The sequence below is a fragment of the Eurosta solidaginis genome, chromosome 1, assembly GCF_040869045.1.
Source record: "Eurosta solidaginis isolate ZX-2024a chromosome 1, ASM4086904v1, whole genome shotgun sequence".
NCBI classification, from domain to species: Eukaryota; Metazoa; Arthropoda; class Insecta; order Diptera; family Tephritidae; genus Eurosta; species Eurosta solidaginis.
Window position 1 is genome coordinate 358299965 of NC_090319.1, and position 15174 is coordinate 358315138.

At 37.0% G+C, this 15174-nt stretch overlaps 1 protein-coding gene across 4 annotated transcripts in view; it reads right to left on the reverse strand.

Annotated features, from left to right (window-relative positions):
• The window catches only part of snu (snustorr), a 212320-nt gene that overhangs the window by 78666 nt on the left and 118480 nt on the right, over positions 1 to 15174 (reverse strand). The window contains exon 2 of one of the 4 annotated variants that reach the window (XM_067762751.1): positions 7965 to 8234. The exons of the other annotated variants lie outside the window; for them this stretch is intronic. Within the exon in view, the coding sequence (XP_067618852.1) occupies positions 7965 to 7978 (14 nt within the window). The 5' untranslated portion in view covers positions 7979 to 8234. The remainder of the gene's footprint in view (positions 1 to 7964; positions 8235 to 15174) is intronic. 4 annotated transcript variants of the gene reach the window in all.

Sequence of the window (15174 nt, forward strand, 5' to 3'; positions counted from 1 at the left end):
AAGTTTCATCCCTTTACCCGTCTTTGGTAATGAATTATCGCACTTTTCGGTTTTTCGAAATTTTCGATATCGAAAAAGTGGGCGTGGTTATAGTCCGATATCGTTCATTTTAAGTAGCGATCTGAGATGGGTGCTCACGAACATACATACCCAACTTCATCAAAATACCTCAAAATTTACTCAAGTTATCGTGTTAACGGACGGACGGACGGACGGACGGACATGGCTTAATAAAATTTTTTTTCGATCATGATGATTTTGATATATGGAAGTCTATATCTATCTCGATTCCTTTATACCTGTACAACCAAACGTTATCCAATCAAAGTTTATATACTCTGTGAGGTCTGCTCAACTGAGTATAAAAATTAGAAGAAAAATTTCAAACTTGATTGAAAGTGAAACCCCACCATGTTTTGCTCGGCCGATCCTTCAAATGTCAAACACGTCTCCCTGCCGGTAATTATAACTCTATTTATCATCATCAATGCAAACCCAGCAACATCAGCACTTACACTGCTGCACATATTAAAGCATACACGAAATATGTTATACAAAGCACATCAAAACAGACAGCAAAAAAGCTTTTGCTAAATTTCACATTTTCAACACAAATTCCATACAATTGCAAATTATTTAGCGGAATAATTTTAATTGGTTTGGAATTTCGGTTTGGTAATTTTTATATTTTTTTATTATTTATATTTTGTGTAAGCTCATTTTTAATCGCGCATAATTTTATGCTTTGATAATTTTATGGTACACATACAAAGAAACCAATTAGAGCCGAAAAATTTGTATCAAGAATCACGATATACCTGTTGCAGGGATGGGCTTTATCAACAAATTTTAATAACGAATGACAAAAAAATTAAAAATAAATTTTTATTCATTATTCAAGAAAACTTGAGTGATGAATAACAAGTTATTCAAAATATTCTGTATTTTTGTAAATTTTTAGTAAAGGGTTGACTTATTATTCCTTAATTAAAAAAATATGAAATTACAATAAAATTTCAATTTTCATTCAGTTAGTCAAAAATAAACCCTCGCCGTGGTGTGCTACGCCTACCACACCGAAAATCATATGTTCACGCCCAGGGCAAAGCAACATCATAATTTTAGAAATAAGTTTTTTCAATTAGAAGAAAACTTTTCTAGGTGGGGTTGCCCATCGGTAGTATTTGGCAAGCACTACGAGTGTATTTCTGCCATGAAAAGCTTTCAGTGAAAATTCAACTGCCTAGCAGATGCCGTTCGGAGTCGGCATAAAACAAGTAGGTCCACTCCCGCCAATTTGTAGGAAAAATTTAAAGGAGCACGATGCAAATTGGAAAAGAAGCTCGGCCTAAAATCTCTTCAGAGGTTATCGCGCCTTACATTTATTTTTATTTTTATACCTTTCATGAACATGAAATGGTATATTAACTTTGGTCCGATGTTTGTAACGTTGAGAAATATTGAAGATAGACTCACCATTAAGTATACCGAATTGATCAGGGCGACGAACTGAGTTGATATAGCCATGTCCGTCTGTCCGTCCGTCTGTCTGTTTGAACGCAAACTAGTCCCTCAAATTTTGAGATATCTCAATGAAATTTGGCACAAGGATGTATTTTTGTATTATATTAGACATTTGTCGGATCCGGTAGCATCGGACCTCTATAACATATATCTCCCAAACAACAGATCGTTCAGATAAGACGATTTTGGTCATTCCTCCCGCAATTTAGAAAGTATAAACGTGAAACCCGGTGATATATGTTTTAATATATCTTAGAAGATATCCTGAAAAAAATCACTTTGATCGGAGCTATATAAAGTATATATCCCATGCAACCGATCGTTCAGATAGAAAGATTTTTGGCCAATTCTCCCTTAATTTAGAAAGTATAAACGTGAAAATTGGTGATATATATTTTAATATATCATAGAAGATTTTCTGGAAAAATCACTTTGATCGGAGCTATATATAGTATATAACCCATACAACCGATCGTTCAGATAGAAATATTTTTGGCAATTTCTCCCTTAATTTCCAATATAAAAACGTTAAACTTGGTGATATTTATTCTAATATATCATAGAAGATTTTCTGAAAAAATTACTTTGATCGGAGCTATATATAATATATATCCCATTCCGATCGTTCAAATAAGAGGTTTTTTTGCCATTTTTTATTTTATATTTATCTTAAAAATCATTTAGGTATGTACATCTTTTCATTATATATTTCTTATCTTTTACATCCGATTATTTGGAGATTTCGAACGGGATAAGATTATTGTTCAGCCCCATTCATGAAAGGTATGAAGCCTTCGGCACAGCCGAAGACAGTCCCGCCCTTACTTGTTTTATATACATATATTACCAAAGAAAACTTCCATGACAAATATCTGCATGATATCTTTAAGGCTCGGCTTTTAAGTACTTGTTTAAGCTAAGCTTTAACTAAGTTTGCTTAAACTCCAGTCAAATTTAAACCCCAGTTAAACTACAAAGAAGGTTTTCAGTCAAAGTTTTTAGGCCGGCAACAACTGGATATTTTACGCAACAAACAGGGAAAAAGTATTTCCCCGCCCTTAGAGAAATATATCTCTATTTCGGGATTGATATTCAACATTATTTTATATTCCTAAACCTGATAGTTCTCAAGTTAATATCCAACGTCATTCTTAAGTTATTCTCCAACCCTTGGTAGATTTTGTGTATCGTTCTCGAGTTAATCTCCAACGTCATTCTAAATTATTCTCCATTATTTGGGAGATTTTGAGAAATGTATAGTTCTCAGAAGAATATCTAGCACATTTTTAAGTTGAAATCCTACATTTGATATCGAGTTAAGGTGCATTTGAAAAAATCTTCTCCAAGGTGATACCAGCAAAGCCAACAGCTGCTTTTTGTGAGAAATTAACACATTCAACCAGCAGTAGTTAATGAAGAGTTAAAAATAAATTATGCATGTTCTATTTTATTTTCGTGAAAGTACTATAGCATTGGAATCTAACATTGAGTGCAATCAGAGAATCACATTTGTGTTCAAGTTGGGAACTATGCTTTTTTTCAATTTAAGTACCAGCATTTTTTGCTTTGTAAAAATTCTATTTTTCTGAGAACGCTATGATTCTCGAGATGAGCCAATGTTTAGAAGTATGCTAGTCACCGACAAGAGCTCTAATGGTACTCAACTCCAAATGCTTGTTAGGTATTTTTGACGCCATTGTGAAAGAAGGCAAACAACTGATAAGTTAACCAGAGTTTAATCATGCCTGATCGTTAAAGTAGATTGAAAAATTGAAAAATAATTTTAGGTGTACTTTAACTGACAAACTGAGTTTAGCTTGTACTGAAAAAATGGGCCTAAGGGTTTTGATTTCAACTTGCAAAACTTTCAAACTTACTTTCTCTAAATGTGAGCGGTGGCGTGCCCATTTTTAAAATTTTACAAAATTTATAAATTTTGTCTTTAAGTCAAACCACATCTCAAATTTCACCACTTTATCGAAATTTGGTAGTGAATAATTGCATTTTTAACCACCGAATATTCAACGGTATATTAACTTTGGTCCGATGTTTGTAACGTTGAGAAATATAGAAGATAGACTCACCATTAAGTATACGGAATTGATCAGCGCGACGAACTGAGTTGATATAGCCATCTCCGTCTGTCCGTCCGTCTGTCTGTTTGAACGCAAACTAGTCCCTCAAATTTTGAGATGTCTCAAGGAAGTTTGGCACAAGGATGTATTTTTGTATTATATTAGACATTTGTCGGTTCCGGTAGGATCGGACCACTATAACATATATCTCCAATACAACCGATCGTTCAGATAAGACGATTTTGGCCATTCCTGCCCCAATTTAGAAAGTGTAAACGTGAACCTTGGTGATATATATTCCAATACATCATAGAAGATTTCCTGTAAAAATCATTTCTATCGGAGCTATATATAATATATATCCCATACAACCGATCGTTCAGATAAGGGGGTTTTTTGCCATTTTTTATTTTGTATTTATCTTAAAAATCGTTTAGGTATGTACATCTGTTCACTATATATTTCTTATCTTATACATCCGATTATTTGGAGATTACGAAAGGGATAAGATTATTGTTCAGCCCCATTCATGAAAGGTATGAAGTCTTCGGCACAGCCGAAGACAGTCCCGTCCTTACTTGTTTTAATTGAGCGTGAGCCAACCCATTCCGTTTATTTTCATACAGTGTATATTATAGCAAGGACAGCTTTTGTGCCAAGCTTCAATACGATATATTCAGCGGTTTCTGTTGTATGGCTTAAAAATTTATAAATTTTCTTTTTCTAAATGTGTGTCACGCTGGTTTTGGTGTCACGCGCATTTTCCAAAATTTCTGTTTCCCGTCGAAATTTCAACCCATCTAACATATTTTTTCCGTTTTTTGAAATTTTGAATTTTTAGACTTTCATAAAGTGTATGAATAATCGCAAGGACAACCTCCATATGAAACTTCCATATTGAGAAATTTTCGATATCGAAAATGTGGACGTAGTTATCGTTCAATTTCGCCCATTTTCATTACCAATCTTTTCTGGATCCAGATAAGCTAGTATGACAAGCTTAGTATAGATATCTCAATTTTTACTCAAATTATGGTGTTAACGGACCGTCGGACATGGCTCAATGAACACTTTTATATTCAGCTTTACTTGTCACAGGGTATTATATTTTGATTGGATAAAGGTTCCTACCAAAGGTGGGGAAGATCGGTCACGTATATCCCAAAGGCTATGGATCCATTTGCTTAACATCATTTCTGCTCAAAACCTTTGAAAGGCTGATAGATGTGTACATAAAGTCCAACGTGGATGAAAAGCTGTTCTCCAAAACACAGCATGCGTAGACCAAAGGCAAGTCGGTAGACATCGCATTGCATAGGGTGCTAATAAGCATAGATAAAGCCCTGGAATATAAGGAATATGCTCTAGGAGTCTTCTTAGACATTGCCGAGGCTTTCAATAATGTTTCTAAATGGGCGATTATGGATGGTCTTAATTACATTAAAGTACATCCAGCCTTAAACATATGGATCGGCTGCATGTTAAATTGCAGACAGATTACATCACAATGTGGATTTACGAGGCCACGAAATCAATGGACAGGGGCACGCCGCAGGGAGGGGTGCTATCACCTGTGCTGTGGACGCTGGACATCAACCAACTGCTCAGGCGATTCGCTGAGGGACCCGTAAAACTTACAGCTTACGCAGATGACGTTGCAAATGTCATAAGTGGAAAGTGCCTTCCAGCAAAAGAACATATCGTTAACAACTGCAACTGGACTCGGTGCCTCAGGGCAGCTTGAGCGCCGACCATACGGCCATAGTAGTATAGCTTTATTAATCACAAGACAAACAGACTACCTGATTCCCTATCTGCGCTTCGAGGGAGATCTTAAGGCCACAATAGAGGTGGGCGTTTGGCGCAAAGGTGCTCAATTGGCGGACGAGCCGATACATGTGTACACAGATGGTTCCAAAGTAGTGGAAGGAGTAGGGTCTGCGGTATACTGTGCTGATCCGGAAATAAACAGATCCTATAGGCTTCCGGATTACTGTAGCGTTTTCCAAGCGGAAATATTAGCCGTAACCAAAGCAGTAGAAACCCTGGAAGAGAATAGCTTAAGCTGCAACCGTGTTAACTTTTTTGTCGATAGTCATGCAGCAATTAAGGCAATAATCTCGCATAGCGCAGCATCTAAATTCGTGTTAGAGTGTAAGCAGCCTCTGGAGAGAATCGGGACAGGGAGAAGCATACATCTATATTGAGTCCCAGGGCATATGGGAATAGATGGGAATGAAAAGCGTATGAACTAGCTAAAAAGGGCGCATCCCTTGAAGCTTGATCCGTAGACGTCCCAATTGGAAGGGGGAGGTTAAGCGAAGGCGAGAGGTGCACATGATAGACCAAGCAGGAAAGGCGTGGGTTCAAGCGCGGGGCTGTAAAATGTCGAAGATTATGTGTAGATCTTACAACCTTAGACTAACGAAGTTGCCTTTATCATTAAAAAGAGAGGCCTGTATATTCATGACGGGTATTCTGACTGGACACTGCCTTCTGGCATCGCATGCCTTTAAATTGGGCTAGGTCAGTGATAGCAGATGTAGTAAGTGCGGATTGGAGGAGAAAAAGATCGAGCACGTTCTGTGCCCGTGCCCTGCGCTTGCCAGGCTAAGACTCCAGCTATTAGGAGTGATACAGCTGTCAGATCTAGAAGCAGCAGGTGGCTTAAGTCCTAGGAAGCTTCTATTATTTACCAAGAGGACGGAGTTATTTTATAACATAGGTTTTTGATAGGGCTTTTCAGTTTGGTCGTTAAAACAAACTTTTGGTAACACTACGCACTCACTCAGTCTGTGTGAGGTCCTAATGGACCGGTCAGTTCAACCTAACTTAACCTAAGGTTGACATAGACTTCCATATATCAAAATCATCAGTATCGAAAAAAAATTAATTAAGCCATATGCGTCCGTTCGTCCGCATGTCCGTCTGCGAACAGGATACGTCGACCAAATATTGAGATATCTTCAGCTACTGGTATGTGGACTTATCTGGACCTAGAAAAATGGAAAAAATTAGATAATTCAAAAACGAATACTGTTAAGCTAATGAAATTTGGTAGATGGATTGGTTATATGACGCAAAGTATAAATTCCAAAACACTTTGGAATATAGGCGTAGCACCACTCACATTAAGAGGAAGAAAATTTGTAAGTTTAACAAGCCGTAAACCAAAATCCGTTAAATATACATATTACATTGAAATTTGGAAGTGACTCTATCCTTGCCAAATTATTTAGACTGAGCGAAGATAATCAAAATCAGTTAAAGACAATGCACAATATTCCTAAAGGTCTAATCTTAACAAAGTTTGCAATAACTCTGTGGTATTTAACTACATTTGACTAATATTCTACCAACAGCGTTTCAAGTGCACAGCTGCGTTTGTTAATTTCGATAAAGCTATATATCTCGATTTCATTACGCCATTATGTACTACCGTTATCCAGTCAAAGTAATAATATCCTTGTGTACAAGTACGCGGTGGGTATAAAAAAACGGAAAGAAAGGTCAGCTATTAAAAAGGTGTTAATTCGGGTTGCGTAACCATAAAAGGAACCACCGCTCACTATTTCTTGGTTCTCACTTCATGCAGGGGTAACCAGCTTTGCTTTTTTCGCGCATCATCATAGAAAAGTAGCTAGATACATACTGTTACGAATATTAGCAACACTCAGCGGTACTGCCATCTCTAAGCCGATGCTAAGCAGCGCCTTGTATGTACATCCATAAATCAATCATTATGAATCTACATAAAGAAATCAATCGTTATGTCCACACATATGTAAGTACACGCAGCGGAGAAGAGATGCACAAACACATGCAGATATCTTATCTGAGATGCTCCCGAAAGTATGCAGTTGTAATTGTGGAAGTGTCGCTCACAAATACGCGTGCATATGGGAAGCTATACATGTGCATCTATATGGCAGTAACTAAGTAAATTCTGGAAGCGCATAGAAAATGCAACGAGGAAATCACAGATTATAAAAGCACCAAAGGTAGAGGCGCTAGAATCAGTTTTGATTAAGCACGCAATCTGTCGGGCAATAGTAGAGTTATTTATTGTGAAGTACTTTAATAAAGGCCATTTTGCATTATTAAATATTGGAGTTATTTATTCAACAGTTTAGTGATTCGAAATTAGCAGAAGGTTGCAAATGAGAGGATTTGCAAGTAAATTCGTTACAATATTTTCAAAGAAAAATGTCTAACCAACCAACCTATGAAACCTATTTCTAGTTAATTTGTAGTTAGCTTCTTTTCCTACATAATGTGTACTTAGTGTATCGTTTTTTTTTTCTATATATTTACTTAACTTATTTAATTATTGGTTATTCATTTTTCTTAATATTTTCTACTTACGCTGTTATCAACATCTGGTTTCAGTTGTATTTAGTGGCGCCGCTGAAAGCCGTCAGCTGGCGTTTTGTACTGGCTTCGTGTTTTTAAACTAATTTGTTTATGCTTTTAGCGCGTATAAACAAATTAGCATTTATGATTTTAAAATTAACAATTATTGTTGTAACGAATTCATGGATTTGCAATTTTATGGATTTTTTAGTATTTCTACACCAAAAATTCATATAAAGAAATGCCAATTTAGTGCGATGTGTTGTTGTAATGCATGAATTGCTGTAATAACAAAATAAGAGATATATTTACAAATCTGTGTTATTTAAATACAAGATTGAAATTGGCGATGCGTACGTTGGTTAGCGAAACGGAAAGAGTGATGCTGAAGAAATATAAATATAGTTTAAAAAAAAAAAAAACGCAAATATGGTGCCGAGTTGGTATCTATACTTAATTCACTTAGATATTTGATGTTGATAGCACCGTAGCACAGAGGTTCGTGTCCCCGCTTTTAAGCACAACTCGTTTTTTACCGAATTATTTAGCCACTGCCGCGAGTCTTCCATAATTGCGGCTAGATGGGTCTAACTCTCCTTTGGGCGCCTAGCTTAGAAAGTTACAAACAAGCATACATACAAGTGAAGCTAATATAAGCGTGTTAATAAATAATATATTGTTAAATCATAAAATATTTTTAAAATTGTTGGGCTAAATATGCAGAGAGGTGCTTAAGGCTGTGGGAATCAAAAACAAAAACCTGCTTCGAGGTTTATGTGGGACTTAATATATTACGGTAAAGCACTCGGCTGGGTACTGAACAAAACCCATTTTTTGGAAGAGATTGGTCCCTAAGCAAATCTCAAAAGCGAAATTTTCCACTTCTCGAAGTAATCTACACATATATACCATTTGGATTTCGAAGTTTTTTATTTATTGTAAAGAAACAAATTTTTTTTCCTACTTGGTTTGCCTAATTGTGGCAATTTATATTTATTTTTTTTTCCAAATATAAAGGAGGTATTATAACGGTCAAAAGGCACACTTTTAAAAAATTGGAAGAGGTAAATTGCACAGCAACACAAAAAAGTTGGCGGTTAAAAAAAAAAATAGAATAGAAGCAATGAATATGAGGTAAAGAGGATATGTATAGCAAAAAGGGCGCTTGGCTGGAAACCACAAGCCACAAGGTGCTCGGCAGAGGGGATGATCCCGGCCGTCATCTATTAGAACTGTTTACGCCGAATGTCGATAGGAAGGGTCGTGCGGAGAGGTCAAGAGACTAGCCCATAACAGAACTCGGTGGAGAGAACTCGTTTTTCCCTATGCTCCTAAAGGAGCGATATCTGTTTTTGTAATTTACTTAACAGAAATGTCAAAGATAGGTATGAAGGAAATATAAAACAAAAGAGGATATGCCAACAGAGAATAGTAAGTCTTCTAGAATGTGATAAGCGAACAATTCAGTGACCTGTAGACACGTCCGGGTGTGGTGTTTCGAAGTAGCAGACAATAAAAGAGGCGCACGAGTAAGGCGGGCAATCAGGTGTATGTGAGATATAGTGAGTGTAAATTTTTAATATTGTGGCGAACATTTGCATCCCTATGGTGTTAGTAAATATTCACAATAACAAAAACATTAAAGCAAGCCACACTTGTGTACATGAACACATCAATCATCATTTACACACATGCATGGAAGGCGACGAAGAATAGCTCACATACACATATGTAGTCATCAGATAGGAGCAGAAGTTGATACTCACACATACACACGCATATGGCTAGTAGAAAATCATAAACTACAAATATACATGTATATAGCCGGTAACCAAGCATGATATACAACTGTTCTCGAACATATTTTCGCGAAATGACTAGACCTTAGGAGAAAATGGCGAACGAGATAACCGAGAGTATAAAAGCAGCGCAAATTGAGGAATCAGTAAACAGTTTGATTTAAATACGCGGTTAGTGAAGTATAATTTACTACTCCCAAAGTAATCCAAATAAAGACCATTTTGCAATACTGAATATTGGAGTTATTTATTCGACAGTTCAGCGATTCGAACGTAAGCAGACGGTGCATAATTCTTGGAATTCCCCAAAATTCGTTACAATATCTTTTTGTTTTTTATTCAGTGGAACGAACCGACAGTAGTTAATCGCAAAATCATATAACTAGTTAGAATATCAATACAATATCTTAAAAAAAAGGGTAGTTTCACTAAGAAAAAGTTGCAAAAAGTAGAAGTGAAAGCACAGCTGAGGTAATTTTGCCAGAAACAAATAATTTCAGCCTTTTTGCGAAGAGCCCTGTCGGCTTTTTATCGAACACAACCGACACCGAGAAGCCTTTGTTGTTTCTACTATCGGCTTAGTATCGGTAGCGAATACTTACCGTCGAGTTATAGGTTTGTAGTCGACTGTTATTGTCTAATCATCCGCTCTTTATTGGTTACTTTTCAGCTTGTTAAAGACGGGTTACAGATTTGTCATCGATTTTATATTGAGGTTGCATCATACGAATACTGTTATATAACAAACCAATTAGTTATCGTTGACTGAAGGATAACACGCCGATGACAAGTTGTTACTAATTCCGATAATTTTTTTTATAGCAAATCGATAGCTTTTGGATAACAAATCGATAACTATTCGTTAATTAATTGGCTACACTCTGACAACAAATCGATAACAAAAAGATAACTTTTTGATATCAGGGAACTGGTCGGTCAATAAAGACCTCACGTAGTGTACTTTTTGATATTATATCGATAACTTTTCGAGAAACAATCGATTATTTCTCGATAATTTATCGGTAAATGATTTTATAGGTTTTAAATAATTTAATAATAAACGATACATATTTGTGAAAAATAGATAGCTTTTTTACAGTAAATGGATACAAATCAGATGACACGTTGATACAAATTTTTAGCCTTTTTTTTCGAAACCAAATTTACAACACGACTGAACCGTGTCGAGAATACACGTATACTAAACCTCTACTTTCCTTTCCTTTCCTTTCCTTTCCTTGCCTTTCCTTTCCTTTCCTTTCCTTTCCTTTTCTTTCCTTTCCTTTCCTTTCCTTTCCTTTCCTTTCCTTTCCTTTCCTTTCCTTTCCTTTTCTTTCCTTTCCTTCCCTTTTCTTTCCTTTCCTTTCCTTTTCCTTCCTTTCATTTCATTTCTATTTATTTTCTTTACTCGCCTTTACTTTCCTTGCCTTGCCTCCATTTGCTGTATGATTTCACTCATACCAACTCTACCACAGATATTTTTCCCACATTACGCTACAGTGTAGTGCCTACACTAACGCCTACATGCTGCATTCAATTTGAATTTCTATATATAAACGTTAAAATGCATGTAAATGTGACATCTCTAAAACTATTCGATTCCACTATTCATTAGTACGAAAGTTGACTCTAACGCCTAACAACAATAAAAATGTTAATTCAAGTAAACGCTTAACAACCCTTTAATTGTATAATTATTCTTGACAAGCACAAAATCGTTTTAAGTCATTTTTAATTTTCATTTTTATTTCCAAATTTGACATGTTTACAATGCGACATTTTTTCCCAAGCGAAATCGACAAAACCCCAATAGCTCACAATAATTGAAGCGTAACCAATATGCACATACATATACATTTGTAAAAACAGAGTACTGTTAGTAAATGTAAATAAAAACAAATTAACAAAAAACAAATGCACTAATATTCAAGTATAGGAATAAAAAAATAAAAATTGATGTTGCTAACGCTATAATCTCTGCTGCTTTTTAGAGTTTTGAAATCACGAAAGGTTTTTAATACATGAAGGACCAGGTGGAAAACGATTTAAACTCCCTTGGTGTGACCAACTGGCGCCGGTTGGCAGAGAGAAAGAGCGACTGGCGCTCCTTGTTGGACGGCCATAACCGTTTAAACGGTTAAGCGCCAATTAAGACTGTATCACAATGTTACAAGCAAGTAATTTTAAAGAGGATAACTTCGTAAAGAAAATATTGCCTTAAGTATTCTTCTGCTTTGAAAACTTTTGAAATTTGGAATAGTCTTAATAAGCTTAAGTATGTATTTCGATAATAAATAAGTTCCCTGCAGAAACGATGGCAGACACTCATGCAAGGCGACGGTTTCTACTAAAGGTTTAATCCTCTTAAGACTTCCTCACATCTACCAACAGCGCTTAAGTTTAAACTGTACGTACAGAACACCTTAAGCAAATTCTATTCAAATTCCAAAAACATTAACGATATGCTAGTTCACACTTACGCAGAGCTATCACATCAAAGGCCGGAACTAGGCCTAATTCTGTCCCCTCGCTGTGCTCTTAACGGACACTTTTAACATTGTGATAACGCACGGAATGGCAATTGCCCCTATTTGCAGACCTTTTGAATACGTTTTAACTGCTCCTTTCGTGGGTGAATCTGAAATGGACGCAGCCTTTGATTAATTTATTTAAATATTTATAGCTCATACTTCAGCGCTGTTGGCACAGGTATGGAATTTAAATGTCCCGCTCTGCGTCCGATAAGCACCAGTTTGGTGGAAGTCATTGTCTCATATTTCTCTGCAGGTGACATTGCAATGAATTATTAAAGTGCTATAGCTACTTAGATAATCGTTACGTAGCAACGATATAGTTTCTAAACAGAACGATCTCAAGCTTGGATAAATCCTTCGGAGATCCAAGTGAGTTGCCACATACATACTTTCGCATAGTGCTGGCAATAGCTGGGTAATCGAGCATAAAGTTACTCTATGATCATTGATAAATCAACCTTTGTGAACCCAATCATTTCGGCAGACCTCCTGCCATCCACTTCGGACAGAATTATCTTGATACCCTACAAAAGGTGATGTCCCCCAACGCTTGCTGAACTTATTCGAGGTCCATTTATACAGGAGCAGACTGCAAGTGGCCAGGGGAATCTCGAAATCCCTACAGCCAGTTCAATTGTACCGATGCGGGCTAAGAGGTTCACTTGGCAGTTTTTCATAAAAGACAGTCTTAATCATAAAATAGTTCGATGTAATGACAAGCGTGGTTAGGCACTCCCAGACTCAAATTATTTGCCCGAAATTGCGTTGATGAAGAAAATTCTAGAAGCAACATTTTATATGCAATATAGCGATCTTATTGCAGACTTTGCTCTTGCTCTTATTTTTATGCAAGCTCTTACGCTGAGAGAAAAATTTCGGTTTACATAAAAAGAAAATTAACTCTATCTACATGTGCAAGTATTTTAAATCTAACAAGTAAGGAAGGCTAAGTTCGGGTGTAACCGAACATTACATACTCAGTTGAGAGCTATGGAGACAAAATAAGGAAAATCACCATGTAGGAAAATGAACCTAGGGTAATCCTGGAATGTGGTTGTATGACATGTGTATCAAATGGAAGGTATTAAAGAGCATTTTAAGAGAGAGTAGGCCATAGTTCTATGGATGGACGCCATTTAGGGATATCGCCATAAAGGTGGACCAGGGCTGACTCTAGAATTTGTTTGTACGATATGGGTATCAAATGAAAGGTGTTACTGAGCATTTTAAGAGGGAGTGGGCCTTAGGTCTATCGGTGGACGCCTTTTCGAGATATCGCCATTAAGGTGGACCAGGGGTGACTCTAGAATGTGTTTGTACAATATGGGTATCAAATGAAAGATTTTAATGAGTATTTTGAAAAGGAATAATCCTTAGTTCCATAGGTGGACGCCGTTTCGAGATATCGCCATAAAGGTGGACCAAGGGTGTCTCTAGAATGTGTTTGTACGATATGGGAATCAAATGAGAGGTGTTGCTGACCATTTTGAGAGGGAGTGGGCATTAGGTCTATAGGTGGACGCCTTTTCGAGATATCGCCATTAGGGTGGGCCAGGGGTGACTCTAGAATGTGTTTGTATGATATGGGTATCAAATGAAAGATGGTAATGAGTATTTTAAAAGGGAGTAATCCTTAATTCTATAGGTGGACGCCTTTTCGAGATATCGGCATAAAGGTGGGCCAAGGGTGACTCTAGAATGTTTGTACGATATGGGTATCAAACGAAAGGTGTTACTGATCATTTTAAGAGGGAGTGGGCATGAGGTCTATAGGTGGACGCCTTTTCGAGATATCGTCATTAGGGTGGGCCAGGGGTGACTCTAGAATGTGTTTGTACGATATGGGTATCAAACGAAAGGTGTTACTGAGCATTTTAAGAGGGAGTGGGTATTAGGTCTATAGGTGGACGCCTTTTCGAGATATCGCCATTAGGGTGGGCCAGGGGTGACTCTAGAATGTGTTTGTACGATATGGGTATCAAATGAAAGGTGGTAAAGAGTATTTTAAAAGGGAGTAATCCTTAGTTCTATAGGTGGACGCCTTTTCGAGATATCGCCATAAAGGTGGACCAAGGGTGACTCTAGAATGTTTGTACGATATGGGTATCAAACGAAAGGTGTTACTGAGCATTTTAAGAGGGAGTGGGCATTAGGTCTATAGGTGGACGCCTTTTCGAGATATCGCCATTAGGGTGGGCCAGGGGTGACTCTAGAATGTTTGTACGATATGGGTATCAAACGAAAGGTGTTACTGAGCATTTTAAGAGGGAGTGGACATTAGGTCTATAGGTGGACGCCTTTTCGAGATATCGCCATTAGGGTGGGCCAGGGGTGACTCTAGAATGTGTTTGTACGATATGGATATCAAATTAAAGGTATTAATGAGGGTTTTAAAAGCGAGTGGCCCTTAGATGTATATGTGAAGGCGTTCTCGCGATATCGACCAAAATATGGACCAGGTGATCCAGAAAATCATCTGTCGGGTACTGCTAATTTATTTATATGTGCAATACCACTAACAGTATTCCTGCCAAGATTCCAAGGGCTGTTGATTTCGCCTTGTATAACTTTTTCATTTTCTTCTACTTAATATGGCCCATTTTACAAAGTTTTTTCCAAAGTTATATTTTGCGTCAATAAGCGAATCCAGTTACCATGTTTCATCCCTTTTTTCGTATTTGGTATAGAATTATGGCATTTTTTTCATTTTTCGTAATTTTCGATATCGATAAAGTGGGCGTGGTTATGGTCGAATTTCGGCCATTTTTTATACCAAGATAAAGTGAGTTCAGATAAGTACGTGGGCTAAGTTTAGTAAAGATATATCGGTTTTTGCTCAAGTTATTGTGTTAACGGCCGAGCGGAAGGACAGACGGTGGACTGTGTATA